Source organism: Bos mutus, chromosome 4 (genome assembly GCF_027580195.1).
Source record: "Bos mutus isolate GX-2022 chromosome 4, NWIPB_WYAK_1.1, whole genome shotgun sequence".
Classification (NCBI taxonomy): domain Eukaryota; kingdom Metazoa; phylum Chordata; class Mammalia; order Artiodactyla; family Bovidae; genus Bos; species Bos mutus.
The window spans coordinates 51,662,303-51,685,392 of NC_091620.1; the positions used below are offsets into that span (position 1 = coordinate 51,662,303).

General features: G+C 40.2%; 1 protein-coding gene across 2 annotated transcripts in view; it reads left to right on the plus strand.

The window, feature by feature from the left end:
- Positions 1 to 23,090, plus strand: part of CREB5 (cAMP responsive element binding protein 5) — a 439,577-nt gene that overhangs the window by 329,173 nt on the left and 87,314 nt on the right. For both annotated transcript variants that reach the window (XM_070369471.1, XM_070369473.1), the window contains exons 6-7: positions 1,594 to 1,720; positions 8,277 to 8,387. In XM_070369471.1, the coding sequence (XP_070225572.1) occupies positions 1,594 to 1,720; positions 8,277 to 8,387 (238 nt within the window). The remainder of the gene's footprint in view (positions 1 to 1,593; positions 1,721 to 8,276; positions 8,388 to 23,090) is intronic.

Genomic DNA, 23,090 nt, shown 5'->3' on the forward strand with positions numbered 1-23,090 from the left:
CTTTTCTAAAAACACCCATGTCATTGTTACAAGCTTCTCAGCTTAGCCTATCTATATAACCACTCACACACATCCTGTTAATAGAACTGGTTGTAATTTGTGTACATCACCATAAACTCTGTGTAAAACTTTTATATTTTCTTATATTTTCAAATACACAACTTCCTAAACATATATATCTAGGACTAACTTAGGACTAATCCTTCTATGACATGTGTGACTGTGATAGCTAGCCGTGTTTCCAATGGAGATTTCAGGCAAAAAGAATGGAAAACTGAATCTTATTTGGAATCGTAACAGCAATGTGAAGGAAGAATATCTTGGCATTCTTTCCCCCAGTTCAGGCTCTGTGAGTCACCCATGGGAGGCACATGAGCTCCAAAGAAGAGGTTCTTCATGCTGTCCTTCCCTGAAACACAGGAAGGCATTGCCCTGCAGAGAACATCTCTCTGCAATCTTTACCCAGCTCTTAGCTTAAGAGATTTTTTTTTTTTTTAAGAAAATACATTAATTTGGGAAGCACTATTTTTCTGTCATGGCATTGAGGATAAGATGCTTTCACATGGAAGACTCAGAGGTTCTGAGGGGTGTTTATTTATTTGTTTGTTTTGTTTGTTAAGTCATTACTTCAATGGTTTGACATTTATATGGCTCCCCAGAGTAAGAGCATCAGGAGATTGAGAATTGAGCCAAGGAGGTTATTTGTTTGCCATTTTTAATAAACACAAATAATTCCCCTTTTCCCTCAGCCCCACATTCCCTGGCTCATTAAATCAATTTAAGGCTCTTAAATTTTTTTCTGGCAAATTGAAGCAAAAGAACTATGTACTCCCCCATGGAAAGCTTACCCAAGACCTGCAGATCAGGCTGAAATCAATTTATGTCAAAGAGTCTAACACCTTGAGTTATTACAAAGAGGGGTCAGGAACTGGGGGCTGGGCCCCAGACTCGCCCCAAGAAAGACTTGTTGCATCGTGTGAACCGTCATCTAGCTACTTTGGTTTGTGACCTGGCTTTGTGTTTTTTTCCCACTCAAAGTGGAGAATTATGAAAAAGTCACAACAGATTTCTATTGGGAAATTATGAATGAAGTTGGCTCTGCAAATCCAGAGAGTGAAAGTATATCCAGAGGAAAGCCAGGCAGGCTTCCAGGCAGAAGTTTGGGAGAATGTTATAAAACAAATGCACACAGGTCTCAGGCTCTAAGATCCTCCAGAGGGCAGAGACCTCAGAGTAAACATGCAGGATGTACTACCAGGTCCCTTCTCTTTCCTAAGAGGCAAGGGTTGTAGGAGATTTACTGGCTTGTTGTCTATTGACTATCAGTTAGATAACAGAGGTCAGGAAATGAAGTGGAATTTGATGTATTAACTAGGAAGCAGCAAAGGAAGCCAGGCTTGTATTTTATTTGTTATTATTTCCCTAATATCCTCAATTATGTGGCTCCCATCAGGGAATCTGATCTGCTACTCATGTAATGGTATTGTCCCCACTGGTTCTGGACTTGAAAAACTGGCAGTGAATCCCCTGCCTAGAGTATCAGGAATAATGTCTGCTATTTTTTCTTTTTTTTTTTTCTTTTTTTGTTCCCAGGCCTGTCCCAGGCTCTCTATCTTCTCTGCTCCATCTTCACAACAGACAGAGACAGCCCATGCCAGCCTCCATGCCTGGGACCCTGCCCAACCCTACAATGCCGGGCTCTTCTGCCGTCTTGATGCCAGTAAGTGCTTCTTTCTGCTGAGGCTTGCCCCATTTGGAAAAGTACAGGAAGTGTGCAGATCTAAGCTGATGGGGAAGGAAAGAGCTTCTTATGGATGGAGAGTTGAGCTGGGTGCCAGTTTGCTCTAAGTGCCTAGTTGTGTATCCTTGGGGATCTTGCTGGCTTCTCCATCCTTCAGTGCTTCCATAATGAGGCATGGTTTCATCTTCTTGCTGGTGACAAGTGAGTTTGTAGTACTCAGGGAATGGGATTTGTCCAGGGACATGGGAGTGTATGACTACTCCAAAGTCTATAGCTTGGGTTACATATAGTGTCCTTAAATTGCCAGTGAGTGGTCTAGCTGGGACTCAGAGTGATAATGACAATAATAACAATAATAATGATGGTACGTAATAAGTGCTAACACATATGCATGCATATTAGGTTTTATTAATGATGCTAGCAGCATTTACTGAATGCTTACCTTGTGCCGATCACTCTCTAACCACTTCATTAACCTGTGAAACAACCCTCTCAGGTACGTACTATTACTATCCCCATTTGTGAATGAAGAAATTAAGGCAAGAAACGAGCTTGGCTGAGAAGCAGTGCCATTGAGTTTCAAACCTAGGAGTTCTCTCTCAACCACTACACGATCCATACATTCTCTCCTTTCACTCTCACAACAAATCTCTGAGGTATGCACTGTTCTTACCCTTACTTTGCAGAAGAGGAAACCAAGGCACAAGAGGCTGAGAAAGGTGGTTAAGTGACAAAGTCAGTAAGAGCTTATTGTTGTTCATTCACTAAGTTGTGTCCGATTCTTTGTGACCCCATGAACTGCAGCACGCCAGGTTTCCCTGTCCTTCACTATCTCCCTGAGTTTGCTCCAATTCATGTCCATTGAGTCAGTGATGCCATCCAACCATCTCATCCTCTGTGACCCCCTTCTCCTCTCGCCCTCAATCTTTCCCAGCATCAGGGCCTTTTCCAGTGAGTCAGCTCTTCGCATCAGGTGGCCAAAGTGTTGGCGCTTCGGTTTCAGTATCAATAAGAGCCAGTGAGTGACAGAATCAGGTTGTAGATCCAGGTGGTCTGACTTCTGAGTTATTACACTACACCTCCCTGAAAATAGTAGATTCACATAGAACGAAGATTCAGACTGTTTTAGAGCCAACCTGCTTTCCTGCCATGGGATCCCCACTGTGTATATCTTCATCCTCCCTGGCACTCTGCCTCAGTGCACATGCCTAATGTTACCATTTTCAGGGACATAAGGGTTCTCGAAAGCCCTGGAGGTGACATGACAATTCAATTAAAATCCTCCCACCACAATATCGGGAATATTTTGCAGAACGTTTTTAGCATTCTAAGGAACTGTCTACATTTGCTATTTCAGTTTGTTCTCACAGCAGTCCTGTGGGAATATGACTGCAGTCATTATCAATATACTTACTTTACCAATGGAAAGCTGAGGAGTACGACATTGGAGGGATTTGTCTAATGTCACACAGCTTGTAACGGAAGAGTTACAAGTTACAAGTGACTAGGATACGCATCTCTCCTCATGTTTTGCAGCTCAGATCATCCCAGAATGAGGAATTTGCTCATTTATCTGGAAGCAGGGAGATGGAGAAAGGCTTGATGGCCCAACTGTAGAGACCTAGGTCTTCCCACTGTAAGTGTCAGGCAGTTCAGGCTAGAAAGATTCTTTGCAAAATGTCAGAAGGACAGCTGAGCTGGCTGACTACCTGCCTCGCTCCACCTTAAACATTTTGGATGAAGGAAAGCAGCACCACCCACACTGCAATCCTGGATTTCATTCAACCTCACCAAAATTGCAAGAGACTTCTACCACAAGCCGTTTTCATCTAGGCTTTAAATCCTTCATTTAAAATTGTTTCCTTTCAGAAATTCTAGGTGTTGTCCAGAAAAATATCACTGCAGTGATATTTTTTCCCAATTTGAATAAACTGTGTACCATTCCCAGGGGCAAAGGTGGGACATTTAGGCTGCAAAGACCCAGAGAAAAGGTTGCCTGGCACTGGTTTCCACCATATCAGTTCATTGTACAATAGAGGAGTAGAACAGAAAATGAGTCTTTAAGGTTTTAACGAGAAGTCATATACTTGAAAATTTTTAAAAATGTTGGTGCTTCAGAATAGAAGCAAAGGATCAAGTACATGTTAAAGAGCTACTGTAGATAACAGAGTCAGAAGTTCAAACCCATGTCCGTGATATGTACAACTGTCATGAAAATAGTGTCCATCTAGAGTGGCGATTCTTCACTGGAATCAGTTTTGTCCTCCAAGGGATGTTTGGCAATATCTGAAGACACTGTTCATTGTCACAACTTGGGAAACGTGCTGTGGGCATCTAGTAGGTTTTGGTCAGGGATGCTAAACAGTGTACAATGCATAGGGCAGTTACCAGGACAAAGACTTATTTGGCTCAAAATGTCAATAGTGCCAAGACTGGGAAGCCATTATCTGGAGTGACACTAATGTAACTAATGAAAATGAATGCAAGATATCTAAAAGCACATACTAAGAGTTTTCAGTTCAGTTGAGTCACTCAGTCGTATCCAACTCTTTGCAACCCCATGAATCACAGCACGCCAAGCCTCCCTGTCCATCACCAACTCCCAGAGTTCACTCAAACTCACGTCCATCGAGTCGGTGATGCCATCCAGCCATCTCATCCTCTGTCATCCCCTTCTCCTCCTGCCCCCAATCCCTCCCAGCATCAGAGTCTTTTCCAATGAGTCACCTCTTCATATGAGGTGGCCAGTGGAGTTTCAGCTTTAGCATCATTCCTTCCAAAGAAATCCCAGGGCTGATCTTCTTCAGAATGGACTGGTTGGATCTCCTTGCAGTCCAAGGGACTCTCAAGAGTCTTCTCCAACACCACAGTTCAAAAGCATCAATTCTTTGGTGCTCAGCTTTCTTCACAGTCCAACTCTCACATCCATACATGACCACTGGAAAAACCATAGCCTTGACGAGATGGACCTTTGTTGGCAAAGTAATGTCTCTGCTTTTCAATGGTCACTAAGAGTTTTAGGGCCTAGAAGTTTGGGCCCTTTATTCCTCATTATCAGGTTGCCAGCCCTTGTGCTATAATTTTAGCTTGTCAAGCATGGACTTTCCATAGAGTTCTTATGTTCCCTGGCATAAAAGATTAGTTTATATCTGTAGATGAAGGTGAGATTCTTAACTGATTTGTGGTACATGCTGTTAGGCTATACATTTCACAAAGCCCTAGGTCTGAAATAAATGATGAATCTGTTCATTCATTTATTTCTTAAACTTTTGTTGAGCTCCTTCTAAGGGCCAAGCTCTGTGCTAGATGCTGAAAATGTGGTGAAGGCGAAAATAGGCTTTGCCTTCCAGGAGTTCACTGGGTCAGGATTTCTGATCTTGAAAGTCACAAGCTGAAATTATTTGGGAATATGAATACCCATTTATGATTGCAAAAGCCTAGTGGACTGCAGACATTTTGGCTCCTGTTTTCCAACTTATTTCAAGGGAAAAGAAGAAGCTCAAAAAAGATGATATCCTTTACCTGGATGTTTTACGTACAGTGCTCAGTATTGCTTAGTATTCAACAAAGCCACTCCCGTCTTCTGACCTCTTCATTCTAGTCCACTCATTAAAGCCACACTCATGGGCAGAGCGTTTATTAGCACAAAGCACCAAATAGTTGTTTTGAAGAGGCTCTTGGTAACCCCATATAATTACTTATGTGGAAAAATGCAATTTTTTTAAGATAGAGAAACCAGCCCTGTTTTTAGTATTCTGTTTAATTTGTGAGTCATAAGGTAGAAACAGTCATAGCCTGTAACTTTTCCAAAAAGTAGGCAGCATGGCTGACTCTGAATCCAGAAGCAGAAAGCAGGCTACTCTCACTTCTTTGTAAAATGGTGGCTCCAAAGCATGATGGAAAACCCTGGACAATCATGTGTCCTTCTGAACAATCCTCCTTCCGAAAACTGAAAGCAGAAACTCCTTTGGATTTTATTTCTCTTTGGGAGAAGGTCACTAATTGGAATAAAGAGTCAAATGCTAATCCCACTCCCCTACCCACCAGCCTCTGGAAAGTGGAAGTTATAAGTAATAAGCGTTTTTTAGAGAAATCTCAATGACTTAACAATTAGAGTATACAAATGTACTTTATTGCACTGAACTGTACACTTAAAAAGAGTTAAACTGGTAAATTTTAAGTTATGTATATTTTATAATGATTTAAAAAATAATTTTAAAAAATTAGAATACTCAGGCTGCTTGAAGATTTAGGGGAATATGAGAATGAATGCAGCCAGCCCATATATTTTAATTCCAGACAATTCCAAAAAACATCATTTGGATTTGCAAAGTATTTACATTGTATTAGGTGTTTTAGGGGATCTGGAGATGATTTAAAGTATAGGGAAGGGTGTGTATAAGTTTTATGCAATTACTATGCCTTTTATATGAGACTCGGGTACCTTGGAATTTAGTGTCAGAGGGGGTCCTGGAACCAATCCCTGGGGAATATTGAGGGACAACTCTATTTTATTTTGCTGAACTGGTACACACAAAAGGTTTTGCTAGAGTGGTCTAGAAAGTTCACCATCATTAAATAGCTCCTTTTTTTTTTTTTTTTTTTTTAATTTGGTTTCTCCCAATGCTTTTATTTTTATTTATTTATTTTTTAAAAGCAGTCTCTTGAGTTGAGGAATATATATGCACAGGAGTCAAAGAGATGTCTTTATATCTGACTGTACATAAATGAATTTTTTTTTTCAAAAAAAAAAAAAGGAGCTTTATTTTATTTTATTTTTTTAATTTTATTTTATTTTTAAACTTTACAATATTGTATTGGTTTTGCCAAATATCGAAATGAATCCGCCACAGGTATACATATGTTCAAAGCCATACACTGCTAGATAACTGATAAACTAATTCTGGCTAAGGTATGGCTGATGGTACTTCACTGTGATGTGATAGGAAGTGTGCCCCAATCATTCATGACAAGGCTTTTAGCAAGTACCTCTGCTCATCCACATTGGTATCCTAACAACAACCCTGCCCTTGGGGTGGACACAGCAGGAATTGCAGTGATAATCTCAACAATGGAAGGGACCTTAAAGGTCATTTTGTTCAACTATTACTCTCAACTCTTATCTGTGAGGTTTCTCTCCTGCACTGTTTGATGAGCTCCTTTGATAAGGAACTCTATTTTCTAAGACTACCTAGGCTAACTTTGAGCAGAAACCTGGTTCCCTAAAATTTCCAAACATTGTTTCCATTTCCATCCTTTGGCAAATGGAAAAACTTTTGCATTGAAGTAACTATTTCTCTCTTGAAGGAAGTCTTAATTATTTTCTGTATGATTTCAGTATTAAGTACACTTGCATTATTCCTGTTCTTCAAAAAGTGTTGGTTTTCTACTAAATGGAAAATGTTTGTCAGACACAGTCTTTCTGACTGAAATAGAGATTTTTTTACTGATTCATTTTTTAACAGGGACACCCTGGAGACAAAAGCCAGAACTCAATTCAGATATTGATAATCAAATGTTAATTCTAGACACAAGGGCAGGCTAGCAGGACAGTGGGGGGCGTTGATCACATGTCTTCAGTACCCACACTGCTTTCTTTACCTTCCAGAGCTCTAACCCTGCTGGGAGGCCTAAAGCTGCTGCTGTGTAGAGTCAGACAAGGTTAACAGGGAAGAGAAGATGTGCCAGGGGCAGCAGCTCAAATACCTCTGCTGAACCATTTTGATAGTGGTCATGAGAGTGACAGGAAGACACATCATCTTTAAGAGGGTGGCTTTTAAAATGAATTTTTTCTTACTGCTAAGATGATTCACATTGCAGTATAAAATTTGGGGAGAACACAAAAGCCACAGATAACTTGAGATAACCATTTGGTATATTCTATATCCTTCCAGCATTTTTCTAGGCATGTGTTATTCTCTTTATAGCTGTGAAATGGAAAATCCCATGGACAGAAGAGCCTGGTAGGCTGCAGTCCATGGGGTCCCTAAGAGTCGGACACGACTGAACAACTTCACTTTCACTTTTCACTTTCATGCATTGGAGAAGGAAATGGCAACCCACTCCAGTGTTCTTGCCTGGAGAATCCCAGGGATGGCAGAGCCTGGCGGGCTGCCGTCTATGGGGTCACACAGAGTCGGATACGACTGAAGTGACTTAGCAGCAGCAGCAGCAGCAGCTATGAAAATAAGCTTGATGAGTAGTATTCAGATTGTTTACAAAGTGAACACTTGTGGGAGTGTTGCATGGTTTTGTGGAAGTATTGCCTGCTTTTGTTTGGAAATGATCTCCCATCACAATATCGTTCTCTTTGGCATTGGGCTTATTCTCTAAAACACGCGGCTTTGGATAATTATTTGCTGTGCCTGAGTTCAAGACTTAGGAGTACCTTGCTTACCCTTTACCAAACTGCAGGTTTTCCCTGGATTTATTCACAGAAATTCTACACAATCCATTTGAAAGAGAAATGCAGCTTTGTCTATGATCTCAACTGCCTTTCTCAGACTTTTGATTCTGTTACTTTCCTTTCTCTTAGATGGAGAGACAAATGTCAGTGAACTCCAACCTCCTGGGAATGCAAGGTCCAAATCTCAGCAACCCCTGTGCTTCTCCCCAAGTCCAGCCAATGCATTCAGAAGCTAAGATGGTAAATAACAATTATAATCATCCTTTTCTTACTGCATGACTTTTTCTTTTGATTTCTGCTCTGACTTCCAAACTCCAGTTAAATGAGGTAGATGGCTCCGTCTTTGTTTTCAATGAATAGGTCTTTCTGTGGAAAAGCAATGCAGAACTTGGCCCTCTTTTTGAGGCTATTAGTTACTGAACCTTGGCGTGGGATGCTCAGGTAACTAGCATTGGATCAGTGTGTGGCCTTAGTGAAAGGGACTGTTAGAAGTTTGGGGAGATCCATAAGAGTTGAGGTGGGATACACCCAAATATGTGTATATTTGTTCAGGAACTGAAATTAACAAAAACAATCCAGAGTTTCTCTTCTTCAACGTAGTCACCATTTCAGTGCCACTCTTCCTGTCCCCAGTAGCCACCAAAATAGATGTAATTTTTAAACACACAAGTAGTACGAAAATATTTTCATTTTTTGTGTTATAGTCATCAGATGTGACATTGATTTGAAAAGACCAGAGCCTTGTTTTCTCCTGGGGTAACTGCAGCTCACATTGAAATGTGTGATTTCAGGTGACATTTAGTGACTTTTAACATATGAGATTGATGTGCACTGAAGTCATTCTTTCCAATCAAAGTGATAGATTCATGCATTTATATCCTACTAAATATTAATAAAAGCAGTGTCTGTTGGTCTTGGCCATATAAAGTCAATTTGCTGGTTACATTTAGCAAAATTACTTGAAGGAATAATTCAGTTTTTGTATACATTCTGACACTGCAGTTGGTGAGGTGTCAGATGCCAACAAAATACACTGCAGCAAAGTTTTTTGTATCTGATATTGGGTAAAGATAGCTTTGCTAGAAGTTGGAGATTTTTTTTGCTTTGCTGAGTGACAGCATAGGGACCATGTCGGAAGGCTGAGGTTGGATGTTATTGACATCTCTGAAAATTAGCCATCAAAATCCAGGGACTTTGTCTTCAATGGCAGTAAGTGTTTTGGATGCTGGCTTTGGTCACTTTCTCTTGGAAATTTCTCTCATTTGACTTGCACCTTCTTAACCCAAGGAAGCAACTGAACTCCCAGTGTTGGCTACCTCGGGCACAGAAAGTCTGTGGTTGGGAGAGGTCTCTTTGCTGGGCCACAGTCCCTGTGACATGCCAAATGGCACCAGCATCTTCAGCAAAGCTCGTTAAATCTTTTTGGAATCGGCAAATATTTTTTCAACTCAAGCCCTGCTGAGCCAAACCAAATAATTGCTGGCAGAGTAAAATCCAAACTGGCATCTGTTTTGGAGACCAGAGTAATGCCATTTACATTTTTTTAGAGGAAAATAAAAAATGAACTGTGAAGGTACTTAAGAAACAAAATTCAGTTATTCATGTGTATGAATAAGTGTTCTGGGTCTAAAACATTAAATGATACTCCTTCAGCCGGATTCTTTCTGAATCATCTAGTTTAGTTCAGGGTCTGTATCTCTTTTGAGAGACCCCACCAGACAAACTTGAAGGAGATTCTGAAACACAATTCCAAATGAAATTTCCCTGCCAGTTGAATTTTCCTGGATTGTATGCCACCGTTCGACTCAGAAGTATCCTATCCCTCTTCTTGCTGGCAAAGAAGGAAAATGCTTCCAAGGGGAGTCCAGGTTTACAGTTATTTATATGCATGAAATAAGAACATATGATAGGGGAGATTAATAGTGAATAATATCAGCAGGAGACAAAAGGGAATTGGGCTGTGCTTATAAAAATAGTGTTACCCTGCAAATGTTTGTCGAGTTAAATTTTGAGCAGGCATACTCCTCTGCTGATTCATGTTCTAAGTGAATGAATATTTCCAGATCCATGATGTCTGGGCAAATGAACTGTATCATGGAGTTGATACAGCTTTTCCCTCTGCTCCAAACTCCCACCCCCTAACCCTGTTTTTGCCAATACAAATTTGGATTCCTGTTCATCCAAAGGGAAAAATTGTAATATTGGCCACTTATATTTTGGAAGAATAGCATTTACCTAGTAGCTTGGAAAAGCGTTAAGTAAATGACTTTTAATACATTACTCAGCATCCCTATTCTGATTTCTGCTCACTTTATTCACTGGAGAAACTAGTTATTGCTACCTACTCACTGTACAGTATTTTCCAGCAGCTTTGGGTTGCTTAGACGAAAAGTTTTTATGAAATAGAAAGTAGAGAAGAAAAAAAAAGAAATCTTCCATGATATTAATGTCAGCCAGAGCCTCCACAGGTTTCTCAGAACTGTGGGCTTTGTTGTTCTATGCCTAATTTTCTTCCTGTGTAAAAGCTGGAATGGATTCCAGATTTCAGCTAAGACTCTTGTTTCACTGTTTTCAAGGACTTTTCCAGAGGTCACACATGGGCTATTGTGATGAAGGCACTCTGTGGGGTGTGTGCTCAGAGCACACGAGCAACCAGAGAGCCGCCCAGGAGGCATTGCCCACCCCACAATGCTGCAGACCTTGTCTCCTGGGGCCAGGGTGTCCATTTTACAGTCCCTTTTGGCCACTGACAGATGTCATTGTCGTGAATCTCTGGTGAAACTCAGAGGTCCTGGAGGTGGACAGAAGCGTAAGGCAGGATTGCTTTCCATGTACAGCTTTGTTAGAAGCTGATAACTGATTGTTCGATAGAATGCATCCATTCTCCTTGCCCTGAATGGGTCATTTCTCCTCTGGGAGAGAGCGAACCAGTATCCCCAGTAAACTGTCCAGTGCATTAATCTGCAACATCCTAAATTGAAATCACACGTGTTTCTCTTTTGATTTAATGTGTATTAGTATCAAGCCGTGCACTTTGGTGGACTGTAGTCACATCTGTCCAAGCTGATTTTATCATAAGTCTGGCAAAAGATAATTTAGTGTTATGGATCTTTCTTCTGAAGAATTAAGCCAACAAACATAGGATAATACAAGTGGATATGTGCATACTGGATTTTGTCTCAGGGTCAGAGCAGATTCAGAGGTGTGAGAGCCTCCCACCTTTCTTACTACACAGGACGATAGGCTCTTCCTCCCAGGGTCCTAGGATCAGTGAGTGTCTTTCATGAAAATAAGGTCTGCTAGAAGGAAATTTTCACTGGATATCTGGTAGACAGTTTTAACACTCAAAGGGGAAAGGGAGAGAAGGAGGGGGATAAGCAGAGAGAAAGGGAAGGATGAAGGAGACAGAACGGGTAGGAAAAGCAAACCAGACTGGGATCCTGTTTCCAGCCTCTGCTGGGTGTGTGTGGTTCTGTAATGATGTAGATGTGGTGCTGTCGGTTCTGTAGATTTGTGCTCATTCCTATTTGTGAGAATTAGACCAATTCTATCTAATTTTTTCAAAGGTTTTCCTTTTCTTTTTTAAAGAAGTCAATAATAGGGTTGGAAAATAAATAAAGCATGGGAAGAACTTGTCCAAACATCTATCTGTCTGGAGTCTCATTAATGATGAGATGACAACTATTATATTGAAACTGATAATGAGGACGGCATATAAACAGCCTTTCATAGAGGGCGCTGGCCACTCTGCCCAGGAGTCACCGTCAGTTTGGACAGGGGTAGGAAGCCTAGGAAATAGTGACACCAAGGAGAAGTTATGTATAGCTCTGACCTGATTTTATTCTCAGGACAGCCCCATAACAGGGATATTGTCCTCATTTTATAACTGAGACTGAGCTTTACCTAGTTAAAAAAAACTGGCCCAATGACATATCATTTAGCAAAAGCTAAAGTCCCAGACTCTAATGGCAAAGCATTTTCATCACAACACTGATCCTTTAGATAAAAATATACAGGTTCCAGGTGTTGGTAAGCAGCAGATTAAATCCAATTCATTTTAGGTTAATTTATATGTACAAACAAATGGGAGACAAGGATGGCTAGGACAGTGTAGACCTCTAGTAACTTGTAAAAATGTGGAGTGGTTGGTTAGCATGGACCTTACTGCTTAGTTTAACCAGAGCTCTATGGCTGTACTGATTGGTCCAACCTCACTGCCTCTTATTCCAACTCATTTTAATTGTGACATTTCTTGTTTTACATGTGTGTCTCCCCGACTTGATTGATTGGAAGCTCCTTGAAAATAATCCTTGCATTGTGTAAGCTCTGTGTACTGAGAAAGGCCCCATGAATGAGAACTGAATTTAATTGACTTGAATTGAATTAAAATTATGAGAAGGAACCAAACCCTAGCCCTGGAAATGAGAATGGGATGGAGTGGGTAGGGGGCAATGATGGGGCTAAGAAGGGGAGGAAAACATTGTTAAAATGCTTAGCTAAGTATTCAGGTTGTAAGAGTAGCTATCTACATTTGATTTGTCTGAAAGACGTCTAGAAACAATAGCCATCTTGTTTTTTTCCTTGAGAGGAACGCAGTACATCTGTTCCTTAGAAAACAGAACTGCGAATATCATTGTCTCTGAGGAACTGAGAGCAATCTATGCTAAGGCTGTTTCTTCCATTGTGGTGGACTGACTGTGCTGTGTTTTGGTCACCAACAGTCAATACCTCATCCAGTTAGGTTTACTGTTCATTGAATGAATACATAAATATACATTAATGAATGAATGAAAGAAACCATAGGATTGGAGCGTCAAGGCCTCTTAGAGATAGAAGGCGCTTAGTGAAGACCTTGCCCCAGTCCCTCATTTCATAAGTAAGGACAGAAAACCCTGGCAAAGACTTCAGGAGATCAAGCTATCATTTAAACACAAAGCTGGGCCCCAACTCAGGCCTTCACCCTTCTACACAGAATTGTGCTTTTGCCATCAGCTGTACCAATAAATTCTAACAGTGCTTCTTTTTTTGGCTAATAGTTTCTTCCTGGCAGATTGGCAGATGAGAACCGGGGTGGCATAGTGAGCAATCCATGGTTAAATCTCTACTTTGTTTTGAATGTCAACCTGGGTGTGTTTGTGCTTGCCTTTTCCCTCCCTAATTATCGAGCTGGATAACTGTTTGCCTGCAGTGCCCTTTGGCCACCCACTGTCCAATAGATAAATCACAGAGAAGTCTGGTTCCATATGGAGTTGCCTGGAAAATTTATACACATGAAAAGACAGTCTCCAGGTAACATCTCTCTGGCAGTTTTGAGAAATGCAGTCCTTCGATTTGCCTATTTGCTTTAATCATCCCCAGCTTCACTTCCTAAATGTCTAGGAATAAAAAAGCAGGGAATAAATAGGCTGTCTGCTTCTCAAAAGCCTTGTGGCAAGGCAGGAAATGCTGTTGACTTGAAAGACGCCCTCCTTCACTCGCCAGCAGCCATGTGGCCCCGTAGCCAGTGATCAAAGTGGTGATAGGCTAATCCAAGGAGACCACTCTTTTCAGAATCCTGCTCCTCTGGTGCTAGGAAAAACCACTGTCCACTATGGAGGTGAATAGGAATTAGGTAAGATTCTGTGACAACAACAGCAAAAATCTTAACTCTTGATGGATATCATTTTAAGAGCAGTATAAAGCACCACAGTAGAAAACAGTAATTGTTAACATTAATTAATCACTTGTTATGTGGTGGCAAAAATTATGTTAAGCATCTTACAGTACATTATTTCATTTAATTCTTGAAACAATCCCCTGAGGGAGGTACTATTCTTAATCTCATTTTATAAATGGATAAACTGAGAGACTGAGTAACTTGTGAAGAACATACAAGCTGATTAAAAAGAAAACAATGGTGTTGGGATGTTAACCCAGGTATTGGGCTCTTGCTCCTGACCCTAAACAATAATGTTTTGCCAGCAGTGGGAATGTTCGTCTTTTGAATTTATATTAGTAGAGCACTTTCTAAACTGTAAAGTATACATTGTCTCCTTGGAGCCTGATAGCAACCCCTATAGGGTCAACAGGGAAGTATAACTATCTCATTTTATAGACACGGAGAGTTTTTTAAGTGACTTTCCATCATGAGCCAGTGGCATAACCAGGCCCTGAGCCCAAGTCTTTGATTTTTGTCCTGTTTCTACTATATCATCCCTGACCCTAGAGTCCTCATGATAACTTACTCTGAATCAAAGCAAGTCCTTATAAAAGTAAAACTCAGTGGTTTTAAAGGGAGATGAGACTCAAATTAATTGCTAGGCCCGGTAACCTATTAACTTCTCTAGTCCTCATCATCTAGACACTGGAGAGAAGGCTGATCCATATTTCTGTCCGGCCAGGACAAGTGCTGAATTAAAGGACTAAAAGCAACAACATAACTCTGAGAGCGCATAGAGGCCTTTTTCTTGGCTGAAATATAACCTTTCCCATGCTGTTACCACTTCACCCGTTTAAACTGTAGAAAGCTTAGTTGGGGAATATATCATCTTTTTTGGTACAATGTAAATGGTTAGATTGTGAGATCATTGATAGGTGCTAACAACCATTTATTTATATTGCCATAGAATAGAATAAATTCCTACTGTGTTTACATTCCATGTGCTGATCAGGATCCTAAATATATGGGATTATACATTTGATTGTATTTGTTTTGAAAATGAGAATTTGAGAGATGATCAATTGCTTATGAATCACCAAATTCCAAAGCAGGAAAGGAGCTCAGGGATTATTTTAGTAAAATTCTTTCCTTGGAGAAACAACAGTCTGAAGTTCCAGTTAATACCTGGTCTAAGGTCACATAGCTAATTAGCAAAAGAAGGGGAATTAGAACCCGGATTCCAGGTTTTCAGTTTATAGTACTTCACTCTCCACGTGCTAGTCAGGAATTAACAGAGAAAGCCATCTGCTGGTTGCTGTGATAGTGAACTTTCTAAGGAAGTCTTTCCTGAAGCATTGTCTGTAGAGTTTGGTTAGTGAGGCAAAGTACCTGGGAAGAAGAAGATCAGTCAGCTTTTCCCTTTTATATCAAATGGGAGTTGAAGTTGATCATCCAAATGCCTGAAGGAATGGGTTCAGTTTTCTATAATTATTCCTGAGACCTGGGGTTCTCAACATGAGACCACTCAGCTATTCTTCTTGGTCACGCAGAGTGTGGATTCACAATGAGTATTACATCTCTTGGTACTCAGTATAAACTGCCTTGATTTTGCCTGCCACCAAGCAAAAGTAAAGTTCCCACATCTCAGTGCTGTGTTTTTTGGGACTGCGTGAATCTTACTTGGGCTTTTGGAGATGTGTTTCTCCTTGGTGTGAAGCAATGACAGAGCTCTCCAAGCACCCAGCACAAAGCGGTATTGAAAGGTCCCTTTCCATCGACGCTCTCTGCGCTCTCCCTTCCTCCACCCTCAGTAGAGTCTTCACATACACACATTCAGACAGTCTCCTAGGACTCATTGTCTTCCCAGTTTTCTTTCTTTCTCTTTCTGCAAGTATCCACCCTGTTTTGGTAACCATGGCAACAGGTGAAACACAATCCCAATATTTGCTCGCTGCCTCTGTCACCCAGCCCAGCACGCGCATCGCCGGCTCTTGTTTTTGTGTTTGTTTAACGTTCCCAAGCCTGAAGTCAAATGCATCTGGGCAAGGACGCTGTGCACGGTCGGTCTGGTTCGGAACACCCCCTCTCAGACAGTCTTCAGGCACGTCTTCTTTGTGTATTTGTGTACGTGTGTGTGCGCGTGTTTCCTTGTCTGCTTTGCAACGCTGTACAAATAAGTTCAGCTTGTGTAAGAATAGCCAAGGGGGAAAAAAGGATATTTTATAAACCTTGTTACAAGGAGTTCTGCTTTGCAGTGATATATTTTGGTCTTTTTCTTGGACTTTATGTTGCTTACACTTTCCAAGATTTTTGCCAGCACAACTAATAACGAAAGTTTGCTTTGCACTTTGGGATGATGGTTCTGCCTTGATTTGGTTTTTTATGTGGCAAATACAGCAGATCTGTCAGAAAAGTTGTGCCTTGAGGGGGATGGAAAGCACAGCCTGGGGGCAGATAGAGGAGGCAAAGTTTTCCTAAAGGTTTGGGATTTTTCTTTTGTTAAAAAAAAGAAAGTAAATGAGAGAATCCCGTCTTCAAATCCAAAACTAACCAGGAGTATATTTTTCCTATTGATATCCTTTAGAATGGCCTTTCTATCCTTTGTTTGTTGGAAAATCTAGCTGTACTATAGTACTCCATATTTTATATATTTTGTTTGCCTTAGTATGAATAAGATGAATCATTAGGTTCTCAGAATCGGTGAGTCCCAACAATAAGAATAAATACATTAAGTATTTTTTATTTTGAAATCCTATTTACTGTCACCAGACAGAAGATGTGTTTAAGGACAAGATTTTCATCCAATTGTGGCCTTGGATTCTAGAGATTAAAAGTGCAGAGACAAGGCAGTAACCTGATTTCAGTAGCAAGCCAGCATCTGAGGAAAAAGAGGGAACAGGAGCACACTTGGATAGAATTTCAGAGCTGGCAAGTGTTTGGCTTGCACCCTTTCCTGGAATGTCCTTCTTCTCTCTTTTGGCACCTCCGCATGGGAATGTGCCCACGTTTCCAGGGTACCAGTCCTGTGTGCCTCCCAGCCTCTCCTGTTCCGCTCGGCTCCACGTATCATGGTCACTCTCTGAAAGGCCCTCCCAGGAGCCTGGCGATGTTCTGAGGGTTTCTGGCTCTCTCTGGCTGCCTTGCCTCTCCTATCCTATTTCCTTTGCTCTGCACAGTACTCCACTTTCTAAAATACGTCTTAGTTCAGATGTACATTTCCAGCAAAGTCTTCTCAACTGCCTCAGGTAGGCAGAAGCCACGCCTTCTGCTGGGGTAGACTCCATTTGGACCTTGTTTATCTCTTCCTTGTAAAGGCTTTATTGCCTGTGTCCCTGCCTCACTGCCAGCCTGTGAATTCCTTGAGTACAGAGGCCAATGTCATGCCATGTCCCAGGGCTGGCATCTTTCCTGCATGTTCTAAGTGCCCAGTAAAAACATTTATTGATAAAATGAAGGAAAGAAAATCTGATAAACCAATTTAGATGGAAATATTACTGTGACTTACTATGCTGCCCAGTACACTTGGGCTTTTTTTTTTTTTTAAGTTCCAGGGATAAGGTAGGACTTAACTCAGATGATTGATTCACCAGTGGTAGAATTTCAGGGCCCATGACAAGTGGGTGGGAGAGAGATATTTGAGCAGGTGAGAATCCTTCCCACAATTTCCCAAATCCCTGCATTGGTATCTGGGGTTCTTCCTACCATGGCCAAGTGCAGCTCTGCAGAGAAGCCCTGCTTGTGACTTCTGGTGTATGTCCTGCTTTTAAAAAATTTCACATGCTATTATGAGCACTTGCCCATATCACACAATATCTTTTGAAAATATCTTATTAATTGTATAATTTATCCTATGGCTATCACATTAAAAAATTCACTTTATTTCTATTTCTGGGTATTTAGATTTTCTCTACTAGAATTAACCCTTTGATTAGAAAAATAAATCAAACAAAAAGCTGATCTGAAATTATTTAATTACATCTTTGATTATTTCCTTAGAATAGATTCCCAGAATTAGGATTACCAAGTCAAAAGGAATATGCATTTAAAAGACTTGGTGTATATATATATACACACACACACACACCAAATTTCTTAAAATTTATACTAATTTTCATTAATTCCTGTTACATAGGAGGATATCCGTCTTACAGCATTTTCAGAAGTATTAAACATTCTCATTTTTAAACAAAATCTTAGCCAGTTTTTATTTGCACTTCTTACATTATAATAAGTTTACACATCTTTTTCTATATTTATTTGCAACTTGATTTTTCTCTTTGGTCACATTTCTGTACTTTCAGGCAATTTTTCTTCATTGGGGTGAGTATTGGAATGCAGGGAACAAGTGATAGAGCAGGGTATCCTTTCTCTGCTGCATTTTTCAAGTTCTTAATAGTTAGCTGACTTTACCACCTTACTTTACTAATTATATTTTTGTCTCTAAAACTCAATGCATGTCTGAAAATATATTTAGCAGTTTTGTTTATATGACTTTTTTGCTTGGATGCACAGTGTTTGGAGGGTTTAAGAAATCTCCTTACGCTTTCTGATTTTCATAGTTATTTGACTTATTTATTGCAAAAGTGTTGGCTCCCCTGGGAATATGAATGTATTTCTTCCACATTTTCTGTGTTTACCTAACCAAGCTTTTGCTTATTTAAATATAAACCTGAGTACCTTAAATAAACTGAAGTTACGTTCGTGTCTTTCACATTTACCTGAGATAGGATTATATGGATCCTACTCTTATCCCCTTTAAGAGACATCAACCTCTAATGTTTTTATTTCACCAACATGATGGAAGTATATGGATTTATACTGATTGAATTTTATCATTACTGCTGGATATATGTTACCACTGGATGGTTAAATGTCACTGAATCTATTCTCAAGCAAGAAAGTTAAACTGAAAATATAAAGTAGCTTAATTCTCATGGAGTGATATTAATGGAGTATTATTTTAAGGTTGTGTGAGTCCTATGTTAACCAGACTGTAACCTCCTTCATAGTGCCTAGGCTCCCTCAGGGGAAGTATCTGACTACCTAACACAGAGTTGGCATAAAATGTCCCTTTGTCAAATCAATGAATGTGAGTAACTAATTATGTAATAATATCAAACAGGCATTGAATGCTGATTATGGGCCGTGTGACCATGTGATTTTTATGTTGTAAAGATTCAGTGAGGAACTGCACATAAAACTCTCAGAGTAGGCATTCACATGTATTCTCAGCTCATTCCATCCTCACAACCGTCCTATGAGGTAGTATATCTGTTGTCGTTTGCTTGCGTGTTTATTGAAGTATAGTTGATTTACAGTGTTGTGTTAGTTTCAGGGATATAGCACAGTGATTCAGGTGTATACGAATGTGGATGTCGGATTTCAGATCTGTACATTTGAGATGCATATCAGAGCTCCTGCATAGGCCATCAGTGTGTCTGTGCTCAGTCGTGTCCAACTCTTTGCAGCCCTATGGACTGTAGCCTACCAGGCTCCTCTGTCCATGGCAATTTCCAGGCAAGAGTACTGGAGCGGGTTGCCACTTCCTACTCCAGGGGATCTTCCTGACCCAGGGATTGAGCCCATGTCTCTTGTTTCCTTCATTGGAGGGCAGATTCTTTACCACCAGCACCACCTGGGAAGCCCATACCCAGCATGCTAGGTCGCTTCAGTCGTGTCTGACTCTGTGACCCTACGGACTGTAGCCTGCCAGGCTCCTCTGTCCATGGGATTCTCTAGGCAAGAATACTGGAGGGGTTGCCATGCCCTCCTAATGTCAGAGAACAGTGCCCAAGATCACTAAGCCAACCCATGACAGACTGAGAATTTGAACCCTGCTCTGAAATCTGACCCTCATGCTGGATCTCTGTTTTGGTAGTCTAAAAACAGCATGTTGACTATTCTAATAGGCGTGGAAGCTGTGTTAATTAACTGGCAAATATTTATTATTAGTGTCAACTATGTACTAAGCCCCCTTTCTTTCTTTTTTTTTCTCAAGCATTAGACCCCTGACATTTCTGAGAGTTTTGCCTGGCATTGTTTTGAATCCCCAAACCCATGGAGGTAGCAAGTCACCTCCCTGTACCCAGGAAAACAGGCAGAGAAAACCACATCAGATGGAGGGTCCTTCCCACAGCTATGGAGCCAATGTAGTTTAAATCTGCACCCCAGCAAAAGTTCAGACTACTTTAGATCTTGGAATTTGAGGGTTATTTTTTAATATTTGGAACCTTGAATGGTTAAATTAGATAATACCAGGTCTCTGTGTTTTTAACAGTAATGTTAGTAATGATTGATAGCTCATAATTTAAGATCTGTAGAATATTTTCACACAGATGGTCAATCAAGCTAGCCTCTTATGGGAGTTATGGCTCTCAACTGGAATTAAGAACAAGATGAGTTTGTTTTTTTGTCTTTTCTTTGAGAAGTAGAATAAACCATTGGTTGAGAACAAAGACCCTCCAATCAGATTGCCTGGCTCTAAATCCTAGCTGCACAACCTGATTGCTTAACTCTCTGTTCCTCATTTTCTTTTCTATAAAATGGGGATAACGGTAGGAACTCACTTATAGAATTATTTTCAGGATTATGTGAGGTACTACAGGGAAATCGTCTGACACAATCCCTGGCACACAGTAATTTCTCTGTATATATTCTTTCCTATTTCCCCCCTGCTTCAAAGGATCCTCCTCTTTCTTTTACTGGTTTAATTCATGATATTTAAAACATACTTGTACAAAGTCCATAGTCTCATAAAAGAGAAAACTGAAACTAAGAGAGATTAAGTACCTTACCTTTGATCATTCAGCAAAGTCGTGGTAAACTCAGTTACAGAATTCAAATCCTAGTTTTGATTAATGCACTAAATTACTCTGCTCCTTAAAGGGACTTAGATATGGAAACCCATGGGAGTTACACAGCTGTTGCTTTGAATTCACCAATTAATTGAAATATGTAAAAATAAAAATGACTTATAAAAAGGTTTTTAAATAGTTAAAAGCTTATTTTAGAAAGCAGAGTTCAATGCAGCATACTTTTGAATCTCAAACACATGTTCTTGTTTTATGGTTTGGAGGTTCGCAAACATATGAATATGAAAACATTTTTGTAACATTAAATATTTTCATGTTAAAATGTTAGGGCTAAAATTACACAAAAGACGAAAGGCTCACCAAGAAATATATATTAAATTCCACTGCCTAAAATAGACTTTTAGTATGTCTGTACAAATTACTTGAAATTATACAAATATTTGGAATATGTCTAGCCACGAGACTCAACTATGTACCCTAAAATGACATGAGCAGTACCATGCCAACTTTCAGCATTTATTTTCTTCCAAAACACCAAGGATTGTTATTGGTTTAAATGAGAATTTCCCTTTTGCTCTGCAAATGGGTTTGGAAGAAATGCTGGGGAAGGAGAGCTCCCCAGTCAGTCACTTGGATGGAGGTGGTTGAGTCTCTAGTATGTGGTTAAGAAGGCGCTTTGCCAACATACCCTTTGGAACAACCATACCCGTGATAACAGAGTGTGAAGACCTGATTATTTTCAAATCTGATGAATGATCCCAGCTGTTCTATAGATCAGTATGGGGTATGTGAGAACTTGGGATCACAGCAAAAGCGTGTTTATCTCACTCCATCATTGCAGTGAACTTTATCTCCTGGGAATTTTCTTAGAGAGCAAGTCTGGACAGAGTCATGGCTTAATGACCAGGAGCTCTACAAGCACTGTTCCTCAGCTCCAGTGATGCAGAAGACAGGGCCTGCATTTGTAAGGAAAGATAAGCTAAAGAGCCGTGCATGTTCCTTAGACAAAGATAATTTGTCACATCACCACCATCAATCTCTTAGTTCCCAGCTCACTTGGTTCCAAGAGATCTGCTTTGTAGATTTGTTATATATGTAGACATGTCTCTACCAGTCCACCGAGCCATCAGTTCTTTTATTCATCCTTTCATTGAAAACACTATGGAGCCCCTCCAAAATACCAATGTTATATTTGGTTTTTGGAGAGAAAACTGTGATTAAGACTTAACTATAGGAACTTACAGTCCAATGAGGGAATCCGGTAAATATATAGATAGCTAAGTATATTGTGTTATATATTATGATAAAGTAAAATACAAAGTGTATGTCAAATCCACCGTCACAGTGCTGGTGAGAAGCTGAGAACTCCAGAGTGGCTCTCCAGGAGGACCTCTTGAATGAGTCAAGCTACTGTGCTCTTCAGCACAGTGGCCTCTAGCTACAAGTGGCTATTTAAATTTTAAATTCATTAAAATAAAATAAAAACTCTAATTTTGAGTTTCACTAGCCGCATTTTATGTGTTTAGAAGCTACATGTGGCCAGTGACTACCATATTAGATGATACAAATAAGGAACATTTCCATCATCACAAAAATTTCTACCCAATAGCACTGGTCTAAGCAAATCAGAAGAGCTTCCCTGGTGGCTCAGAAGGTAAAGCATCTGCCCGCAATGTGAGAGAGAACCCTGCAATGCCTGAGACCCAGGTTTAATCCTTGGGTCAGGAAGATCTGCTGGAGTAGGAAAAGGCAACCCACTCTAGTATTCTTACCTGGACAAGAATAGACAGAGAAGCCTGGAGAGTTACAGTCCATGAATTTGCAAAGGGTTGAACACAACTGAGCAACTAACACTTAAGCAAATCAGAACAGTGAGAAGGAAGGGTTTTGCAGGGAGAATAAACAGAGTGACCAAAGTCCTGGAAGTGCTAGAAAATAAACAGCATTAGGAAAATAAAATTACCTAAAACATGTATGTATGTATACATGTATGTATATACTCAGGAAGCAAATACTGTTTAAGCTACAGTTACAGATTCTGCACAGACACTAAATAACATGTATTGAGCACAGCTGGGGAGAGGGGTCATAAAAAAAAGAAAAATTACCAAAACCTGTATTTGAGGTCAAAAGAGAGACTGATTATTGGGTGTCAAGAAGGAGACTTGGAAGGTCAGGCCAGTTTAGTCTTCATGAAGTTGTTGCTTTGATCTGGGTCTTGAAGAGCTATTAGGATTCAGACAGGGAGGTAGACAAATTCCTTACCTTGGTTAAAAAAACATTCAAGTTTCTTCCAGAGTTAGGGTCCAGCAAGCAACTGAGTAGCTGAGGACTCTGCCCACTGGCTTTTTCATTAATGTCTTTCTCCTAAGACTGCCGTTTATACAATGGGGAGCTTATTCAGCTGTGCCAACTTACACGGAATAGTCTCCCTTCTAAATGGTGTTAGCATGGATTAGTTTAGGGAAGATTGAACCAGATCTTGTTTGCAGC